The following is a 21,988-nucleotide window of genomic DNA, read 5'->3' on the forward strand; positions in this document are numbered from 1 at the left end:
GGCTGCAGATGTGCCTGTGAAGTAGAGAATGTTGCATTCAAATCAATTCCTGTGTACAAATATTTTCTCACCTCACATTTTTATTGTTTTTCTGATTATGTAAAGGGCCTGTTCACCCTTCAGTCAGTGTTTGAGATGCAATTCATTCCATGCCCACTCAGTTTGGACAGCCAGTACACTTCCTGTATTGAAGTTTTAATGGAATTGATGTGTTCATGGTAATGAAATAAGTTGTTGAATGTAAATTGTATTGCAAAAAAGTAAACTATTGGTTGAAAATTGTTGCTTAAATTTATGTTTTGTACCTGACTTTACCTGAGCTGTGGGAGTGTGGAAATGGATTGCCTCATTCTAGAATTCCCTCCCAATGCCCCCCATCCTCACACCTCACATTCTTCCTTATAAAATATTCCTTCAAACTCAGCTGTTTGACCAATCTCTTAATTGTCTGGCCAGTTAATATTTGCTGTGTGTGGCTCCATGATGGTCTTTTATGATGGTCTTCTTGGGATGTTTTAGTACAAACAGAGGTGCTAAATAAAGGAAGCTTCTTGTTGTTGTATCACTCCAGCTGCATCATTGCAGTGTTTCATTGGATGATCAGTGTCAGTCTGTTTACCTATGGGCACCATATTTGCAGGGACACTGTAGCTGAGAACTCTTCTTACCTTCTCATTCCTTGTTTTGTGGCTTTATTCTCTTCCCAGTCACAAGGCTCCACATGCCTCAGAAATGCCATTTCACATGGCGAGGTCAATGAGCATTACAGCACTCTAGACAGGAGGTGGCAATGGAGCAGATGGTGCATTGATTCGGCCCCAGCACCACAGCCTCATGGCACTGAATCAATGCCAAAAAACACCAGATATTACACAGAGGAAGAGACTGAGTCAGCTCAGATTATACTCCTCAGGCAGGCAAAAGGAGACTCGAGTGAGGTATTTAAAACCACAAAGGGTTGAGATACAGCCATTAAAAATAAATGGTTTCCAGTGGTTGGAATGTCAAAAACAAGATGGAACATATCTCTGGTGCTTTGTAAAAGGCCTGAGCTGATGTGAGGTTTTCTAAGCAGTGAATGGTTGAAAGGATGTGGCAGTGAATATGAATTCAGAAGGGAATTAATGAATATTTGAAAGAGATGAATATTTCAGGGACATGGCAAAAGAGCAAAAGAGGGATTAAGTGGATTACTTTTTGAAATAATCCATGCAGATTCGTGTGCAAAATTGCCCCCTTCTGTCCTATACTAATTCCCCGATTATGTAAAATGTGACATCTTCTCCAGATTTGTTGTCCAGCTGCTAATTCTCCAATATTTGATACTGGAGTCCATCGCTGATGTAGGTGGTTAGACACTAGATTTGGTCGATATCAGCAGAGTGATGCTTGAACAATAGGAGGATGAGGACCACTAGTCAGCTCCTGTTAGCTCTGGGGAAAGTTGCTGTTTGTGTGTCTTGAGGGGCATTACCTGAATCTTCATACCCCAGGATGGAATCTGGAGGGTCTCACTGGAAAGCTGGTGAGAGACCAGAACTTTTTTTTTATAAAAGCCTAACAGAGCTGGAGCTAATCATTAGAAACATCGGAAATAGGGGCAAGAGTAGGCCATTCGGTCCTTCAGGGCTGCACCACCATTCAATATGATCATGGCTGACCATCCAATCTCAGTATCCCACTCCCACTTTCACCCCATATCCCTTGATCCCTTTAGCAGCAAAGGCCACGTCCAACTCCCTCTTGAATATATCTAATGAACTGGCCCCAACAGCTTCCTGTGGGAGAGAAGCCCATAGGTTCATGACTTTCTGGGTGAAGACATTTTTCCTCATCTCAGTCCTGAATAGCTTACCCCTTATTCTCAGACTGTGACCCCTAGTTCTGGACTTCCCCAACATCGGGAACATTCTTCCTGCATCTAACCTGCCCAATCAGTTTTGGAGCTACAATCCTAGCTGTTTTGTTATGTGTATAGTGGATTTTTTCACCTTTTAGCTTTTTTGTTTGGAAGCCTCCGTGCTTCCAGCTCTCTGTAAGACATCTGTATTCCCCAGTGGAGCTGGGCAGTCGCAAGCCATATCATTCCCAAAACTACACCGAGCAGGCCAAGAGGAATTGTGGAACTCATGGGTTTATACTCAGCATCTGTGTGCAGCTAATGTCAATAGTACAGGTTCATTTACATCCTCTGAATCCTTGATTATTGTGGCATTGTGATGATTGAACTATTCCTTGCAAGTCCTATACCTGAGTTTCCAATTCTTCTCCAAACAGATGTAGTTCTTCTACAACACATGGGCTAACATCTCATTATATCACTGTACTACTGCTGTCACTCATGCAACAAGAATAAGGATAATAAGGATAAAACAAGGGCCCTGATGTTTGCGAGGTGGAAGCAAGAGGCACATGCCAATGGTTGGAAAACTGTGAAATGCTGGGAAGACAGAGAACTTGCCAAGTTTAGCAGGTGAACCTTACTGGAACTTTGTTAAAATCTGCTTCCTGCATGGGAACCAGCTGGAGTGAGAGGCTGCTGCCCAGCAGCAAGGTCCATTGGATAAGGCAGTAATCTTAGTTCCAGCAGGCAGGAGCTGGGGAAAGGGCACATCAGAATACAGGGAGAAATTACTCTGGAGCTGTGGGAGGAAATCAGTAGCAGGGGCAAGAGGAAGGTCAAAGGAAGAGAGGGATCACAGGGGAAGAAATTTGTGGGAAAGAGAGATGGTGGGTAAGAAATTGTGGCAGGAAGATGGATGAGACTACTTAGACCAAAAAACTGAGGTAGTGCCAGGGGAATCATGGAATCCCTCAGAGTGGAAAGAGGCCATTCGGCCTGTCAAGTCCACACATGCTCCAAAGAGCATCCCAACCAGACTCACTCCACCGCACTATTCCTGTTACCCTGCTTTTACCATGGCTAATCCACCTAACCTACACATCACGGGACACTACAGGGCAATTTTAGCTTGAGCAATCCACTGAAATCGCACATTGTTGGACTTTGGGAGGTAATTGCAGCACCTGGAGGAAACTCATGCAGACACAGAGAGAGCATGTAAACTCCACACAGACAGTTGCCCGATATGGAATCGAACCCATGTCCCTGTGCTGTAAGACCGCAATGCTAACTACTGTCCCACCATGCCTCTTGTAGGTACCATTTTTGCTCCTCTAGGCCAACAAGCAGTGCTGTAAAATTGTCTTGGTGGACAATCGAACAATTCACTGGATGGGGAGGCTCAACAAATATCCTCATCCTCAATGATGGAAGAGTCCAGCAAATCAGTGTAAAAAATAAGGCTGAAGTATTCGCAGCAATCTTCAGCCAGAAGTGTCAAGTGGATAGTCCATCTCGGCCTCCTCCAGTCGTCCCCAGCATCACAGAGACCAGTCTTCAGCCAATTCGATAAACTCCACGTGATACCAAAAATATTGGCGCACTGGATACTGCAAAGGCAATGGGTCCTGATAACATTCAGGCAATAGTACTGAAGACTTGTGCTGCAGAACATGCCACTCCCCTAGCCAAGCTGTTCTAGTACAGTTACAACACTGGCATCCACCTGACAATGTGGAAAATTGCCCAGGTATGTCCCGTGTACAAAAAGCAGGAGACAAATCAACCCAGCCCTATCAATCTACTGTCGATCATCAGTAAAATGATGGAAGGTGTCATCAACTGTGCTATCAGGCATCACCTGCTCAGCGAGAACCTGCTCAGAGTGTAATTGATCACATAAATTGAGGGAGTAATGTCTGAAGTTGCCTTTTCATAGTGTTCTGTTTGTAGTACGTAATTGGATCGCTGATGTCTCAAGCCCATCAGAGGTTACGTGTTAATGTGACAGTAAATTAGTTTGGAAAGATTTGTGTTTCTGCCGTGGTGCACACTGACAGCTTGCTGCCACTTCCAGCCTCACTGGCAGTATCCCAGTGATTAGCTTGGCATTCCTCTGTGGCTGGCTGCATTGTTTATATCACTGCCTCTTGTTTCCTGAAACCCAGGAATCCTGAGAGGAAGTGAGGCTTCTGTTGTGGGGGATGGGGCAGGAAAATGTAAAGTGGGGGGGGAAGGTGGAGGGAAGGCTTGCAATAGCTAGTATTGCTGGAACAACACTGCCTTACAAATCAGACAAACAGTCTGTTGTTCAGCACTGAGGGGAGATGCTCTCATTTCCCATTCACGGCTGTGAGCACCATTGATTTGAATCTGCAGCTGACCTGCAGTGAGATCAACATTGAGCTGGCCCCAGCACACCATTTGCTGTGTGTAGAGCAGGTGCTGAGAGTGAAGGATTGTATTTTGCATCTTGCTGAACAATCCAGCTTCTATCCATTACAACTCAGAATTGTGACAACAGCATTAACATTGTGCACTTGAAAGTGGCTGGGCGGTTTTCTTCTTAAAATTTGAGTGAATGTTACAATTAAATAAATGTTTCTACTACAGCACTGGACAGAGCAGGATATTCTTGTAATGAAACGGTGAGAATGAGTGAGAACTCGAACAGGAAAGGTTAATTTGATGCTACATTCCAAAAATATCAATGCCTTTGCGCCAGCTGTTTTATTCAGATATGAAGTCATTCAAATTCAATAAAAGACATTATTTGATCTGCTGCATACCTTTATTTCCAGTTGTATACAAGAGAAAATTAACATAGCCTGCACCCACTCTTTGTCTGTTAGCTGTCTTTATAGTGGTAACATTAACCTATTTATTCAGAGTTCCCTAATGCTACTACTAAAATAGAGGAGTGGAGAATTTCAGATGGAAACATGAGGCATTTGCAAGTTGGAATCCACAATACTGTTCCAATTCCTCAGCAATTCTGAAACTCAGTAAGATCATTGATATGTTTAATTAATTATGACACAGCATTTTCATGGACCCTGAAATCTGAAGAATAAATCAAAATTGACTTCTCCTGTGAAGATTAATTTGTTCTACAATGCTATTGCTTTCAGCTGTCAGATTATAGTGAGACAGCAGTCTGTCTTTTGTTTGTGGAACCTCACATTTGCACAAAGATGCCAACGAAAAGGTTAACCTGTGATCAGAAGCACAGGGCCATTTGCAGATGATACCAGATAGGAGCCAGCCGTACAGAGCAACTCAAAGAATTACAGAAGGTAACATCATTAAGTAGACAGAAAAATAGCAGATGAAATGTGATGCAGACAAATGTTAAATGCTGGAATTGGGAGACATTAATAAGTGATTTGTGCAATCCATTGGAGCTCTTGTGGTTCAATGGTACTAACTCTACCTCTAAGCCAGGAGGCCTGGGTTCAAACCCCACCTGCTCCAAAAGCTGCATCATAACATCTCTGAACAGGTTGATTATTAGATTAGATCCCCTACAGTGTGGAAACAGGCCCTTCGGCCCAACAAGTCCACACCGACTCTCTTGTGAGTAACCCACCCAGACCGATTTCCTTCTGACTAATGCACCTAACGTTATGGGCAATTTAGCATGGCCAATTCACCTGACCTGCACATCTTTGGACTGTGGGAGGAAACCGGAGCACTTGGAGGAAACCCACGCAGACACAGGGAGAATGTGCAAACTCCACACAGACAGTCACCCAAGGCTGGCATTCAACCTGGGACCCAGGCGCTATGAGGCAGCAGTGCTAATCAGAAGCAGTGCTTCTGAAAGAAGTCCAGACACCTCAGCACTAACTGTGGGTGCTTCCCATGACTCAGTGATAGCACGGGAGTCAGACTTGTTGTGGGTTTAAGTCCTGCTGAAGAAACTGGAAAGGAGGGTTTATGATATGAGGGAAAAGGAAACAATAGAATATAGGGGAATAGATCAAAGGAATTTTGTCTTTTGTGAACGTAAATTGTCAAAATTTAGTCACAGACATAGAGAGCTGAGGGCATAGCTGAAATAGATGATTTCAATGGATTAAAATCAAAATGCTGTAGATGCTGGAAATCTGAAATTAAATCAGAAGAGAAACTCAACAGGTCCATCAGTATCTGGGTTGAGAGAAACAGATTTAATATTTAACTGGGTGACTCAGTGGTTAGTACTGCTGCCTCACAGTGCCAGGGACCTAGGTTTGATTCCCACCTCGGAATACTGTCTGTTTGGAGTTTGCACATTCTCCCCGTGTCTGCATGGGTTTTCTCCGGGTGCTCTGGTTTCTCCCACAGTCTAAAGATGTACAGGTTAAGGTGGATTGACCATGTTAAATTACCTATAGTGTTAGGTGCATTACTCAGATGTAAATATAGGGTAGGGGAATGGGTCTGGGTAGGTCACTCTTTGGAGGGTCAGTGTGGACTTGTTAGGCTGAAGGGCCTGTTTCCATTCTGTAGGGAATCTAATCTAATATTTCAAGTCCAATATGATTCTGAAAAATGGTCACCTTGAACTCAAAACATAAACTGTTTCTCTCTCCAAAGCTGCTGCACATTTGTTGAGTTTCTTCAGCATTTTCTGTTGTTATTACATAGTATATGAGTAAATTGGATCTGTCTTCACTAAAAATGAGGATGATGGAAAGGGAGAAGGTAAAGAAATTAGATAGGACATTAAAAAAAAGAAGAGATCTGATAGATTCGCAACACTCAAAGTAGCGAGTCACTGCATCCAATTACTGCGGGAAGTAAGGGTGGAAATTGCAAAAGTTCTGCAAACAATCCCTCTTGAATATAAGGAGAGATCCGGGTCAGTGAGGTTAGCCTGATCGATGTTGTGCATGTAAACTTTCAAACAGCATTTGATAAATGACCAGGTGATGGGACTGTTTAGCAAAGTTGGACCTGAGGGGATTAAGGAGGCAATGGCTGTGTGGATACAGCATTGGATAAGAGACGGCAAATGGGAGAGTAATAGATTAGATTAGATTAGATTAGATTACTTACAGTGTGGAAACAGGCCCTTCGGCCCAACAAGTCCACACCGACCCGCCGAAGCGTAACCCACCCAGACCCATTCCCCTACATTTAACACTACAGGCAATTTAGCATGACCAATTCACCTAACCTGCACATTTTTGGACTGTGGGAGGAAACCGGAGCACCCGGAGGAAACCCACGCAGACACGGGGAGAATGTGCAAACTCCACACAGAGAGTCGCCTGAGGCGGGAATTGAATCCGGGTCTCTGGCGCTGTGAGGCAGCAGTGCTAACCACTGAGCCACCGTGCCACCCTTCAATAGAACGTAGAACATAGAAAAGTACTGCTCAGAACAGGTCCTTTGGCCCACCATGTTGTGCCGAGATTTTATCCTAATGTAAATTATATTAACAACCTAGGCACCCCTCACTCATTGCTATCCATGTGCATGTCCAGCAGTTGCTTAAATGTCCCCAGTGACTGTGCTTCCACCACCACAGCTGGCAACGCATTCCATGCATTATAACTCTCTGCGTAAAGAACCTACCTCTGACGTCTCCTTTATACCTTCCTCCTAAAATCTTCAAACTATGTCTTCTCATACCAGTCACCCTTCAATAGAACGTAGAACATAGAAAAGTACTGCTCAGAACAGGCCCTTTGGCCCACCATGTTTTGCCAAGATTTTATCCTAATGTAAAATATATTAACAACTTACGCACCCCTCACTCACTGCTATCCATGTGCATGTCCAGCAGTTGCTTAAATGTCCCCAGTGACTCTGCTTCCACCACCACAGCTGGCAACGCATTCCATGCATTATAACTCTCTGCGTAAAGAACCTACCTCTGACGTCTCCTTTATACCTTCCTCCTAATATCTTCAAACTATGTCTTCTCGTACCAGTCAATCCTGCCCTTGGGAAAGGTCTCTGGCTATTGACTCTATCTATTCCACTCATTGTTTTGTACACTTCGATCAGGTCTCCTCTCTTCCTCCTGCTCTCCAGAGAGAAATGTCTGAGCTTATTCAACCTTTCTTCAGAAGGTAAACCCTCCAGTCCAGGCAGCATCCTGCTAAACCTTCTTTGCACCCTCTCCAAATCCTCTGACCTTTCCTATAGTAGGGCAACCAAAACTGGACACAATATTCCAAGTGTGGTCTCACCAGGGACTTGTAGAGCTCAAAACCTCACGGCTCTTAAACTCGATTCCCCTGTTAATGAAGGCCAAAACACCATATGCTTTCTTAACAACCCTATCCACTTGGGTGGCAACTTTGAGGGATCTATGTACTTGCACACCCAGGTCCCTCTGTTCCTCCACACTGCCAAGAATCCTCTCTTTAATCCTATATTCAGCATTTGAGTTCGACCTTCTAAATGCATCGCTTTGCATTTATCCAGGTTGAACTCCATCTGCCGTTTCTCAGCCCAGCTCTGCATCCTGTTTATGTCACACTGCAGCCTGCAGTAGCCCTCTATACTATCGACAACAATTCCAACCTTTGTGTCATCTGCAAATTTACTAACCCACACCTCAACCTCCTCATCCAAGTCATTTATAAAAACTACAAAGAGCAGAGGCCCAAGAACAGAGCCCTGCAGGACCCCACTCAACACTGACCTCCAGGCAGAATACTTTCTATCTACAACCACTCTCTGCCTTCTGTCAGCCAGCCAATTCTGAATCTAGACAGCCAAATCTCCCTGTATCCCATACTTCCTGACTTTATGAATGAGCCTACCATGGGGAACCCTATCAAATGCCTTGCTGAAGTCCATATACACCACATCCACTGCTCGACCTTCGTTGACCTGTCTTAGAACATAGAACATAGAACATAGAAAAATACAGCGACGTACAGGCCCCTTGGCCCTCGATGTTGCGCCAATCCAAGCCCATCTAACCTACACTAGCCCACTATCCTCCATATGCCTATCCAATGCCCGTTTAAATGCCCATAAAGAGGGAGAGTCCACCACTGCTACTGGCAGGGCATTCCATGACACCTCCTCAAAGAACTCAATAAGATTTGTGAGGCATGACTGCCCCTCACAAAGCCATGCTGACTGCCTTTAATCACAATATGCTTTGCCAAATAGTCATAAATCCTATCCCTCAGAATTCTTTCCAAAACTTTGCTGACCAAGAACGTAAGACTGACTGGTCTGTAATTGCCAGGGTTTTCCCTATTACCCTTCTTAAAAAGAGGAAAAACATTTGCCTCCTTCCAATCTTCTGGTACGACTCCTGTGGAGAGTGAGGAGGCAAATATCCTCGCCAGCAGCTTAGCAACCTCCTTTCTCGCTTCCCGGAGCAACCTAGGATAAATCTGGTCCAGCCCTGGGGACTTATCAATCTTAATGTTTCCAGAACATCAACTTCCTCAATCTTGATCTGGTCAAGACTGTATCCCAGCTCCTCTAAGTTTTCATTTACAACAAGTTCCCTTTCCTTGGTGAAAACCAAAGCAAAAAATTTATCTAGAGCTTCCCCTATCTGCTCAGACTCCACGCACAAGTTCCCTCCGCTATCCCTGACTGGCCCTACCTTCTCCCTGATCATTCTCTTATTCTTCACGTATGAGTAAAATGCCTTTGGGTTCTCCCTAATCCTTCCTGCCAAGCCTTTTTCGTGCCCCCTCCTGGCTCTCCTCAGTCCAATTCTGAGCTCCTTTCTAGCAAGCCTGTAATCCTCTAAAGCTGTGCTAGATCCTTGCTCCCTCCACCTTATGTTAGCTGCCTTCTTCCTTTTGATGAGAAGTACCTTTGTTCTCATCATCCAAGGTTGCTTAATCTTACCCCTTCTTACCTGTCTCAGAGGAACAAATTTTTGCATCACTCACAACAACTGCTCCTTAAATGGTCTCCACATGTCTGCTGTAAATGGGAAAGGATTGTTTCTGCATCAGAGAAATGTACGCAGTGCTATCTGTCTGGGATTGGCATTGGACTACAGCTTTTTCTCATGTCTGGGTCCATTAATAAACTGCTCATGGTTGTACAGGGCATCACTTCAAAGTTTGCAGTGATATAGAAATCAGAAATTACAGTTACGGGGTAGTACAAGGATAGATTTTACAAAGACATAGACAGACTGAGTGAAATGGGCAGGTAGTTGGCAGGTACAGTTCAATACAGAGAAATGTGGAGTAATTGCTTTTGGTAAGAAAACTGTGGAGAAGTAATATAAACTAAATGGTGCAATAATGGAAATGACATGGGAGCATCAAACCTGGGATTGTACGTTGCAAATTGTTGAAGGTGACAGGAAGAGTTGAGAAAGCTGTTTAAAAAAAAGGCCCATTTAATTGGCACCACATCCTTAAACATTCACTCCCTCCTTCTCTGATGCTTAATAAATAAGAATAGTAGTGGCCATTCAGTCCCTTGAGCCTGTTCTGAGGTGCAGTGATTCAGTGGTTAGTACTGCTGCCTGAAAGTGCCAGGGACCTGGGTTCAATTCCAGCCTTGAGCAATTGTTTGTGTGGAGCACATTTTCCCCATGTCAGCGTGGGTTTCCTCTGGGTGCTCTGGTTTCCTCCCACAGTCCAAAGCTGTGGAGGTTAGGTAGATTGACCATGCTAAATTACCCCATAGTGTCCAGGTTAGATGGATTAGCCATAGGAATTGCAGGGTTATCCGCTAGGTGGTGGTTTGCTCTTTGGAGGAATGGTGTGGACTTGATGGGCTGAATGGCCTGCTTCCACACTGTAGGGTTCTGACATTTAATAAGATCACAGATGATCTGTGGCTTAACTCCATATGCCTGCCTTGAGCCCATATCCCTCTCTTAATAAAAATTTGTCTATCTCAGATTTAAATTTAACGATTGAATGAGCATCGACCACCATTTAAGGATGTGAGTTCCAAATTTCCACTCCTCCTATTGTGTCAAAGTGCTTTCTAACATCTTTACTAAATGGCCTGGCCCTAATTCTTAGACTTTACCACCTGGTTCTAGAATTTTCAACCATTGGAAATAGTATATCTTTATCTGCCTTTCCCTGTTAATACCCTGAAGACCTCCGTTAGAGCACCACCTACCTTCTGAATTCCAGAGAATAAAGGCCTAATTTATCAAATCACTCCTTATATTTTAACCCCTGAAATCCAGGCCTCAGTAAACTGCACTGAACTCCCTCCAGTGCCAAAACATCCTTTCTAATGGGCAGTACCCAGATTTGCTCACTGCACCATAAGTGGGGTCTAACCAGAGTTTTGTATAACTGCAGCATAATGTCTGCATCCCTCTACCCCAGCCCTTTAGATTTAGAGATCACTATTCCATTAGCTGTCTTGACTATTTTCCATATCTGTTTGTGGCATTTTAAAGAGTTATGCACCTGAATCCTCAAATCCCATTGGACATCCAGTGTATTTAACTTTGTGCCTGATCTATCTTTTCTCTGTCTGAAATGGATAACATCACACTTGGTTACATTAAAATTCATCTGCCGCAGCTTTGCTCATTCACCTCATCAATCAATAAGCTGTTGTAATTTTGAGCTGCTGTCAACACTTGCGACAATGCTGTGCAGTTTTGTGTCATCAGCAAATTTGAATATTTGATTTTTTAATGCCATTATCCAAGTCATTGATGAGTATTGTAAATATTGGAGACCACAACACAGATCCTTGCTGGGACCCAACTGGTCACATCCTGCCAATTTGAGTTCTTATCCATTATTCAAACTCTCTGTTTCCTGTCACTGAACCAATTTCCAATTCACATCAGTAATTTGCCCCCAGTTCTGAGGGATTCCACTTCAGATGATAATCTTTTGTGTGGTACTTTATCAAAAACCTTCTGGAAGTCCATATAGACAACATCCATTGGTTTACCTCTGCCCAACACCTTTGTCACCTCTTCAAAAAACGTTGAGGTTTGTCAGGGATGAGCTACTCTTCATGAATCCGTGTTAATCTCCCTGATTAACTGAACTTTTTCAAATGATCAGTTTTTTTATCCTTGATTATAGACTCCGACAATTTCCCTGCCACAGATGCCAGGCTAACTGATCTGTAATTTCCTGTTTTCCGGCTGTGACCATTCTTAAAGAGTGGAGTGAAATGAGCAAATTTCTCATCCACAGGTACAACTCCTGAATCCAGAGAAATCCATAAGATTAAGGTTAATGTGCTCTCCTTTAACACCCATGGATGGAAACCATCAGGTCCTAATGATGTGTTGCTCTTCAGTTCCATTAATTTCCCCATTATTGACCATTTACTTCAGCTCATTTTATTTAGACCATGTCCCCGATCCTCTGTTAATTTATTTGGGACTTCTGATGAGCTCTCCTCCTTTTCTACTGTCAATGTTGAAGCAAAATAATTGTTCAGCATTTCCGCTATTTCCCTAGCATTGAGTACCATCTATAAGTTGCACTGCAGAAATTCATCAAGCCTTCTTAGACAGCACCTTCTAAACATGCAACCACTTCCATCTAGAAGATATATAGGAACACCACCTCCTGCATGTTCCCCTCCAAAGCACTTGCTATCCTGACTTGGAAATATATTGCCATTCCTTCAGGTCACTGGGTCAAAATCATGGAACGCCCTCCCTAACAGCATTGTGGGTCAACCCACAGCACATGGACTGTAGTGGTTCAAGAAGGCAGCTCACCACCACTATCTCACGAGCAACTAGGGATAGACAATAATTACTGAACCAGCCAGCAATGCTCACATCCCATAAGCAAATATTTATAAAGTGCATGTGATTCTGGACTTTATAATCAGAGACTTGGGCTGCACACACAAGGAATTAATCCTAAACTGAATGCTGACAAGATTAGAGTGGTCCTGGAAAAGCACAGCAGGTCAGGCAGCATCCGAGGAGCAGGAATATCGATGTTTCGGGCAAAAGCCCTTCATCAGGACACCTTATGAAGGGCTTTTGCCCCAAACATTGATTTTCCTGCTCCTCGGATGCTGCCTGACCTGCTGTGCTTTTCCAGCACCACTCTAATCTGGACTGTGATCTCCAGCATCTGTATTCCTCACTTTCCCCTGAATGCTGACATGGCACAGCCATGCAGAATAGCCAACAATGGGCACAAAACTTTCGCAGAGGAAATTTACCAGAATCATCCCAGGGTTGAAGTGCTTCAGTTACATGAAGTGAGTTGAGAAAATAGGTTTCTCTTTCTGAGAAGCAATTGAGGACTGCAGATGCTCGAGGTCAGAGTTGAGAAATGTGGTGCTGGAAAAGCACAGCAGGTCAGGCAGCATCTGAAGGGGCAGTCCAACCTGCTGTGCTTTTCCAGCGGCACACTTTTCGACGTTGTCCTCCTGAGGGCTAGGAAGGTTCAGGAGAGATTCAGGAGAAGTCTTCAACATTTTGAAGAGCTTTGATAGAGCAAATGTTCCCGTTGTTGAGTTGTTGTGAGGTGGAAGGCAGTGCCTATAAAGGTGTGGAAATTGATTTAGTAATAAGTTTCAGATGCAATGTGGATATATATTTGAAAAGAGAAAATTCGCAGTGCCATGGGAAAAAAGTAAAAGAATGGAAATAATTGAATGGTTTTTTGAAAGATATTGATGTGATTGATCAAACAGCACCCTTCACTGGGTCAACTGATAATCCTATGAACAGCAAATCAATAAAATATTTTAAAAAGTAGACAGGTCAACAAACAGTAAATGAAAGAATGAAGCAATCAGAATCAGTATTGCCTGTGGTTGACTTCCATACTGCAACCAGTTGTCATCATTTGGATACAAGAATGACACTTCAAACAATGAAGACTAAAGCTTGAGGCTGGTCTGTAATGTCAGAAATCTTGAGTTATAATGAGAGTGACAACACCCAGGTCCTTTTACAAAGAGGCAACAAGTGATAATCTTAGGGATGTATAAGGTTGTTAAGAGATCGTAAAGAATAAACCCAGAATATTATCTTAATTTAAACATTAGACTAAAACTAACAGAAACAAGCTAACAACAAGATAATTTGGATCAAAAGCAGAATTCACTGGAGAAATGTAGCAGGTCCAGTAGCATCTGGGAAGAGAGAAACAGAGTTCACATTTCTTCAGGAGATTATTTGGAACTGATATCGCTTGTCACATTTTGGGTTTGTTTTTGAGATTTTAATCACTTGTGACTATTTCTGTGCCCACAAAATATATTTAGCAAGTGCACAGAATGTCTCTAATTTGGAATGAACATCCATACAGAGTTGTGCAGGCAAAACAACATTTCTAATCATTTCAGAAACAACTGGGTATTATGGAAAGAACTTTATAAGGTTGTTTTCCAATTAGTTTAAATTACTTATAGTGTGGAAACAGGCCCAACAAGTCCACACCAACCCTCCGAAGAGCAACCCAGTCCCCTACATTTACCCCTTCTCCTAATACTATGGGCAATTTTAGCCTGGCCAACCCACCTAACCTGCACACCTTTGGACTGTGGGAGGAAACCAGAGCACCCGAAGGAAACCCACGCAGGCACGGGGAGAACGTGCAAACTCCACACAGAGTTGTCTGAGGTAGGAATTGAACCCAGGTCTCTAGCACTGTGAGGCAGCAGTGCTAACCGCTGTGCCACTGTGCCACCCTGTTGAGCTCAAATATTCATCATTATCCATAATTGTTCCTTTTGTCTCATGATCAGTAATGACACATTAATTATTTTCATGTCTGAGATAGAGAGATTTTTAATCAATTAGGGAATGAAGGATTATGGGGAAAAGGCAAGAAAGTGAAATCAAATTGAGGAACAGACTTGATTGGCTGAACAGCTTACTTCTGCTCCTATGTCTTACAACAAGCTTATTTTGACAGTTCAGCAGCAGCCAATTGAGTTAGGCATGAACCACAAGACTCCAATCTGTGATCCCAGTATTTGAAGATATTTATTAACTATCACTCGGGCTAAGATACTGACCAAATCTGATTTGTCATTGGCTAAGATGTTAATTGGAACAATGCAAAGTTCCCTATCACAATAAAAACATTGACAAGACTAGAAAAGCTTCATTATCTTCCTGAAACAAACCCTGTGGATCTTACTGTGGGTCTTGCTATTACACACACTGAGCTGAAAGGGGAAATGCATTAGTGGGAATGGTGGGTTTGGATCGAATGATAGAAGATCTTAGAAAGAGGCAATTTTTTTTTAGAAATGTCTGACTTTCCTGAGAATTAAATGAATTGAAGCTTGCTTTTAAATCCAGGGACAGTGTGACACTTGACTGCAGTGAGGTAATTCCTCTATAATAACAACCATAAAGTGAATTCCCTTTTACACTAATCCAGTAAAATGGAGTAAATTGGCAGAATGACCTAAGAGTGTCTTGTCACAGCAAATGAGGAAGGAGAGTAGGAGGATCTATAGAACATCACAGCAGACACTAACTGATAAAAGCCGCTTTTACCTTTTCACAATAAAGTCAGGTACGTCAGCAGCCAAGATTGCGGAATTATTTGCAATATCCTGTACATTTCAGTATTGTTATTTCATTAAACTAGTCTTCTCAATTGACCTTCTGTAGTTTGGCAAGTGAACAGAAAATTGGATTTCAGGCTGTGGTAAAGCTTTTGAAAAGCTATCTCTGTATGGAGCATTTTTAAAATGTGTATGAAATAGCAAGACAGCAAGCAGTGTACAAAAGGACAATGACAGTATTCAAGATGCACACTGACTTCAGGCACTAGCTGAGAGATTAGGAAGATTTTGAGAGAATCTGCAAAAGCTCACTGCAACTTCTGGAAGTGACCTTGTAAACCAGCGATCTTGACTCCAGACTTGATAGTTAACTGGTTATAAAATATTAGCAATAGGAGGATTATCTTCTTAACCGGTAATATTTCCTCTGGTCTCCTCCTGGCACTGCAGCAGCCTCATGGACATCCACATCCAAAACCTCATCTCCTCCCTTCCCCTGTGTTAGAGATCAGCAAAATGTTGAAGATAATTTGGTCATTTGCAAAGATTGGAAAATGCATTTTATAATTATTATAGAAATAGTCATTGTGATAAGAGGCTATACTGTCGACACAATCTTCACTGTTGCTGATTTCCACAATTCATTTATCCAATTCTAATTATTGTGCTTTTTCTCAATCTATTATTTTTCATTTTTAAGCATTTCTCTCTTAAATGTTCCAGTTTCGAAAGCTACTTATGGTTCATCATTCCACATGTTAGTGACACTAAATTAGAAAGAAAGAAACTAACATCCCCTTTAATGTTTTCAGTTTGAATATTGAATTGATTCCCTTACTACTGATTGACTGGCCATTATGGTTCTACATCAGGTATTGTGCAAACAAGTACAATAACAGGAAGTTGAGACTGAATCATAAGTTGGCAGTGTAACTGATGGGTCCAAGTAACATTAACTGAGAGAAGAGAAGTCACTGGACCCAAAACATTAACTCTGTATTTTCCTCTCCACAGAAACTGCCAGATCTGCTGAGTTTCGCCAGCAATTTCTGTTTTCTTTGTTTCATTTTAACATTAATTGATTATGATTGGCAGCACAACTTCCAAGGACTTTGTCCAGTTCAAGCCTCTTAAATATTCCCAAATTTCATCACTCCAACATTGGCAGATACGCCATTAAGTGCATAGACCAAACTATTCAGTAACATACTTCAGCGAGACAAATAATTCCACAGCACATCCACGTTTTTTCACTCAGTTGATTGCTGATGATGCCACATTTACTTGCATTGACAATGGCTTTGGTCTTACGAGAGAGCTTTGCAACATAGTGCATATAACAAGCTACAGAAGATTCAAATGCATTAATGTTTCAAATCCGCCAGAAAACATACACTGTTATCTGGGGGCACAGACACATTTTGAAATCTGCCAAACTCAACTATTTTAGATTAGATTAGATTACTTACAGTGTGGAAACAGGCCCTTCGGCCCAACAAGTCCACACCGCCCCGCCGAAGCGCAACCCACCCATACCCCTACATTTACCCCTTACCTAACACTACGGGCAATTTAGCATGGCCAATTCACCTGACCTGCACATCTTTGGACTGTGGGAGGAAACTGGAGCACCCGGAGGAAACCCACGCAGACACGGGGAGAACATGCAAACTTCACACAGTCAGTCGCCTGAGGCGGGAATTGATCCCGGGTCTCTGGCGCTGTGAGGCAGCAGTGCTAACCACTGTGCCACCGAGCCGCCCATATCTACCTATTCACGACCCTCCATCTGTCCCAAGCACTGCACTCAGTTCAGGGCTCTAAATTTCAAAGGGAACATTTCTTGTTTGTAACTAGCTCACAGTGGAATGTTGTCAGAAATGACAAGAGTCCAACAATAACATGGACAGAGATCATCGGATATTCATGTACCGCAGTCAGCCAAAGCACATGCAAAGACGGGTCTCAAGAATTCAGCTTCATGCTTCAACCCAGTGGGTGTTTTACATTGATTTGCATTACCTTTGTACAAAATTTCACAGGTGCACTTGGGCAGTTTTCACGGCATGCAGTTGAGAAAATCACTAGGTGTGGACAGTATACTGTGGAATCCCTTCCTTAAACCCTGTCTCTTTAGCCAACCTGTCCTCATATCACATTACCTTCATGTTGAGAATTGTTGTGAAGCACTTGGGACAATTTGCAACAAATGGAAGTGGGGTGTCTATCCTGTGCTAACAACATAAACCTATTTCTTGCCAATAAAATTCCAATAGGCTCATTCTCGGTAGAACATTTTTAACTGTGTCAGTGTGATATTTTAATTTTCTGCAATATTCAACCATCCTTGTAATCTGCAAAATGGAATTGTCAGTATACAGGGGGGATAGAATTCCAATGCTCATGGTTTGTATAAAACTACAATGCTTTCCTTAAGCTCACATTTATGCTGCAATAGCAATGGATAAAGCTTTCCCTTCAGTGTCAAATTATTTCCAGTTTTCTGCAGCAGATTCAAGGAGACGTCTTAGAAATGGCTAGTGATGCCTCCAAACCATTCAATGAGGACCCTTGTCACATAAATAACAAAGGGACTGTCACCCCATTAATCTAAACTGAATTTGGATCTGCATCCCAGAGATTAACAGAGTTTGTTCTAATCCACTATTCCAAATGCTCTCAGCATTTAAAATTTTGAAAGCACTGATGGCACTAAGTTCATTACCGGACAGCTGGGAAATGCAATGTGCTGTAGCTCAGTAAATGTATGTTGTTCAGTAAAAGAATTTCAAAGTATTTATGCTTGTATATTGGTTCAAAATCTACCTTTCTAAAACTAGCAAAGGAAATTTGGTATTTCACTCATTAATCACAATTATTTAATATCTTTACAAAGTTACTAGAGCAGTTTGCACAACAATGGATTTATCGATTGAAGTTTCCCTTCTTTATCCCCCGTGCAAGTGAACAATTAAACAATTGCAGAAAAATGATTATAGACACAAAAATCTCCAGCCACTGTCACTAAGCATTGGTACATCTTGAATTATGCAACACTATCAATATTTTGCTATGGGAAACTATAGTTTGATACTTTTGAGGCATCCAAAGGAATACAATTTTTTGCATTGAGTCTTCATCGCAAACTTCGAGTGTCAAAAGTTTTCATCAACACAACTTTTCAGTGTTGCACTGAAAAAATAATGGTAGCGATCATAGCAGGTCAGACAGCATTCATGGGGAGAGAGCAAGCTAACGTTTGAGTCAAGATGATTCTTCATTAATATTGCACCTTGGTTGTACAGTGTTGTATATTATACATATTAACATTCAGTAACATCATTGTCGTTTAGTAGTAGATCTGGAGTAATATCCTAGCTCTGTAGGGCTTTGTTTGAGATTTATCCACATACAGACATATAAAGATTCAGGCTTCAATCTTTCATGTATTGTTAAATTCAAAAAACATTGATGAGCTCCACTGTGGTTTACCTACAGATGACAGTGAAAAGCTAAAGCATATAGATAAGAGGTTTACAGATTGGACCTTGGTTATGCTCTGAATCAGAGATACAGCCACCTCAGTTGAGTTCCATAGCCCTGAGTTAAGCTGGGGAAAGCAGCAATGCGTTTTTTATTGGAATGATAGGCCACAATACCAGCTGAAAATGCACATCAGTCTCTGTCACTGCATCTGTTTGAACTGTTCACTGGCACTCACATTTGAGGTCAAAACATTGGACTGAATTATTGAAGGGAGACAGTCTCCAGCAAATAATCACAGGGATCTTAGAGAAGAACAGAGAAAAAGGATTGACAGATATGGTAAGGTATTAACTTAAATTTCCTCCCTGACCATTCACTGATTTATTTTGCATTTGGGGATTGACACATAAAGCCAAGATTCTGGATTAGTGGTGCTGGAAGAGCACAGCAGTTCAGGCAACATCCAAGGAGTAGTAAAATCGACGTTTCGGGCAAAAGCCATTCATCAGGATTCCTGAAGTAGGGCTTTTGCCCGAAGCGTCAATTTTACTGCTCCTTGGATGCTGCCTGAACTGCTGTGCTCTTCTAGCACCACTAATCCAGAATCTGGTTTCCAGCATCTGCAGTCATTGTTTTTACATAAAGCCAGGAGGCATGACTGAGGTGTTAAATGAATACTTTTCATCTGTCTTTATCAGCGAGATAGATGGAGACAGAGGAGGAAACTGATTAGAAGCATCTAAAATTGATATTGAGGAGATATTGGATAAACTGCCAGTAATTAAAAGTTGCTCAGGCACTGGGACCAGATTAGACATTGAAGGAAGTGGGCATGGAAATTGCAGAGACTCTGACAGTAACTGTTCCATTTCCCCTGGATTTGGGTGCCGCAGGTTTGGAGAATTGTAAACATTATGTCCTTGTTCAAAAAAGGTTCTGAAGATTGGCCCAAACATTACATACCAGTTAGCTTAAATTCAGTGGTGGGGAAAATTCCAGAAATAATTAATTGGAATAAAATTAATAGTCACATCGAAACATTATGCTTAAGAATTCAGAAAAGTCAACATGGATTTTTTAAAGGAAAATTGTGTAACTAACGTGCTGAAATATTTTGAAAACGTAATGGAGTGGATTGATGAGAGCAAGGTCAATGGGGTGGTGTACATGGAATTCCAAATGTCATTGGACACAGCACCACGTAACAGACTTGTGAGGGAAGGGGTAGGTCACAGAATAAACAAGTCAGCATCAACAGGGACACAAAATTCACTGGGCAATAAAAGACACCGTGTGATGGTTAATGGATGATTTCCATACTGAAGGAAGGTTTGTATTGGAATTCAGATTTGGGACACCTGTTTTTCCTGATGTGCTTGTAAAGATTATCTAGATCTTGGTGCAGGTGATAACTTCGAAGTTTGAAGGCAACACAAAACTTGGAAGGATTGTGTAATGTAAGGAGGATAATGTAGATCATCAAAATATAGTGACAAGTTGGTGGAATGGACTGATAGGTGGAAGATGAAACTCACCATCAGGAATTGCATGATCCAAAGATGATGGAAGGACAATACAAAATAAAGGTTCTGTTCTACATGTTGAGCAGGAGCAGAGAAACCTGTGCATAAATCTTTAAAGTTGGCAGGACAGATGGAAAGAGCTATTAATAAAACATAAAGCATCCTGGCTTTATTAATAAGCACATAGAGTACAAGAGCAAGTTATGTTGAGCCTATAAAGGATGCTGGTTAGACCTCAGCTGGAGTATTGTGAACAGTTCTAGGTACCAGACTGAAGGAAGGATATGAAGGCATTGGAGGGAGTGCAGAAAGAGGTTTACATGTATGCTTCCCAGGGATGAGAAACTTCAGTAATGAGGAAACTTTGAAGAAGTTGGGATAGCTTTTCATGGACAGGAGAAGGCTGGGAGGAGATTTCAAGTTTTCAAAGTTATGAAGGGTCCGGACAAAGGAACAGGGAGAAAGTATTCCTGCTCGTAAAACAGTCAAGGACATAAGGAAACAGATTTAAAGTGTTTTGCAAAAGGAGCAAAAGCAAGGCAAGAAAAAATATTTTGCTCAGGCCTGGAAAGCACTGCCTGGAGCTGTGGGTGGCTCAGGCCTGGAAAGCTCTGCCTGTTGCTTTTAGTAGCTCAGGCCTGGAAAGCACTGCCTGGAGCTGTAGTGGAGGCAGGTTTAATTGAAGCATTCAAAAGAGCATGAGAGAATTATTTAAAAAGATATTCAGGAAAATGCTGGAGATTGGCACAATATCAAAATGTTCAGAGAGCCATTGCAGACATGATGGGCCAAATGGCCTCCTTCTGCATTGTAACAATTCTCTAATGGAACATTAGGACAGGAGGAAACTGTTCAAATTTAAAGTGTCCCTGCCTCACAATAGCAGGGACCTGGGTTCGATTCCACCATCGGGTGACTGTCTGTGTGGAGTTTGCACATTCTCCCCATGTCTGCATGAGTTTCCTCCGGGTGCTCCAGTTTCCTCCCAGAGTTCAAAAAACTCAATCAAGTTTGTGAGACATGAATTCCCACGCACAAAGCCATGTTGACTATCCCTAACCTGTTAGACTGTAACCTGGTGTCATGTGACTTCTGACTTTGTCCACCCTAGTCCACCACTGGCACCTCCATTTTATCTTTGTGTGGCAGCCTGTTTCGCAAGGGAGGGATCTCAATCACAACTGCAATGTGTGCCATTAACAATGTGAGCACTGAGAAACCAAAGTGTTAATGATTATGTCTATTTTTGGAAAACCAATTGCTTACTCCTTCCACCCTCAGCCCCGTGCCTTCAGCATCAATACCACCTTTTCCTAACTACACGCAGCTCTGAAGAAACTAGTCCCGAAATCTTACCTCTGATTTTCTCCACAGGTGTTGCCTGACCTGCTGAGTTTCTCCAGCACTTTCTGTTTCTCTTTCAGGAAAAATAAAGCTTTAGATACGTATTATGTTGCAGAACATAAATGTACTTATTGATGAGAATGAAGCTAGAGTCTTCTTCAACTGAGCAGTGAACTAAATGCCAATAAACGTCCAGGCTTATCTCAAACTATCTTGTCCGCTGTTTATATGTGGTGTGAGGAAGAGATACAATGTGTTGATTAATCTGGGGTCATACTGCTCCTGCCTGACTGAAGCATCGAGCTGTTAAACAAAGGGACCAGGATGCCATCTAATGAAAGGTTCAGTTGGAGTGCAATTGAAAGACTCCCTC

The 21,988-nt window shown here is 42.2% G+C and overlaps 1 protein-coding gene across 12 annotated transcripts in view; it reads left to right on the forward strand.

Annotated features, from left to right (window-relative positions):
• The window catches only part of LOC122563474 (proto-oncogene tyrosine-protein kinase Yrk-like), a 300,778-nt gene that overhangs the window by 183,369 nt on the left and 95,421 nt on the right, over window positions 1–21,988 (forward strand). For 3 of the 12 annotated variants that reach the window (XM_043717228.1, XM_043717229.1, XM_043717240.1), the window contains exon 1: window positions 15,168–15,270. The exons of the other annotated variants lie outside the window; for them this stretch is intronic. In XM_043717228.1, the coding sequence (XP_043573163.1) occupies window positions 15,183–15,270 (88 nt within the window). In that variant the 5' untranslated portion in view covers window positions 15,168–15,182. Of the gene's footprint in view, window positions 1–15,167; window positions 15,271–21,988 lie in introns of those variants that run through there. 12 annotated transcript variants of the gene reach the window in all.

The sequence above is a fragment of the Chiloscyllium plagiosum genome, chromosome 27, assembly GCF_004010195.1.
Source record: "Chiloscyllium plagiosum isolate BGI_BamShark_2017 chromosome 27, ASM401019v2, whole genome shotgun sequence".
Classification (NCBI taxonomy): Eukaryota; Metazoa; Chordata; class Chondrichthyes; order Orectolobiformes; family Hemiscylliidae; genus Chiloscyllium; species Chiloscyllium plagiosum.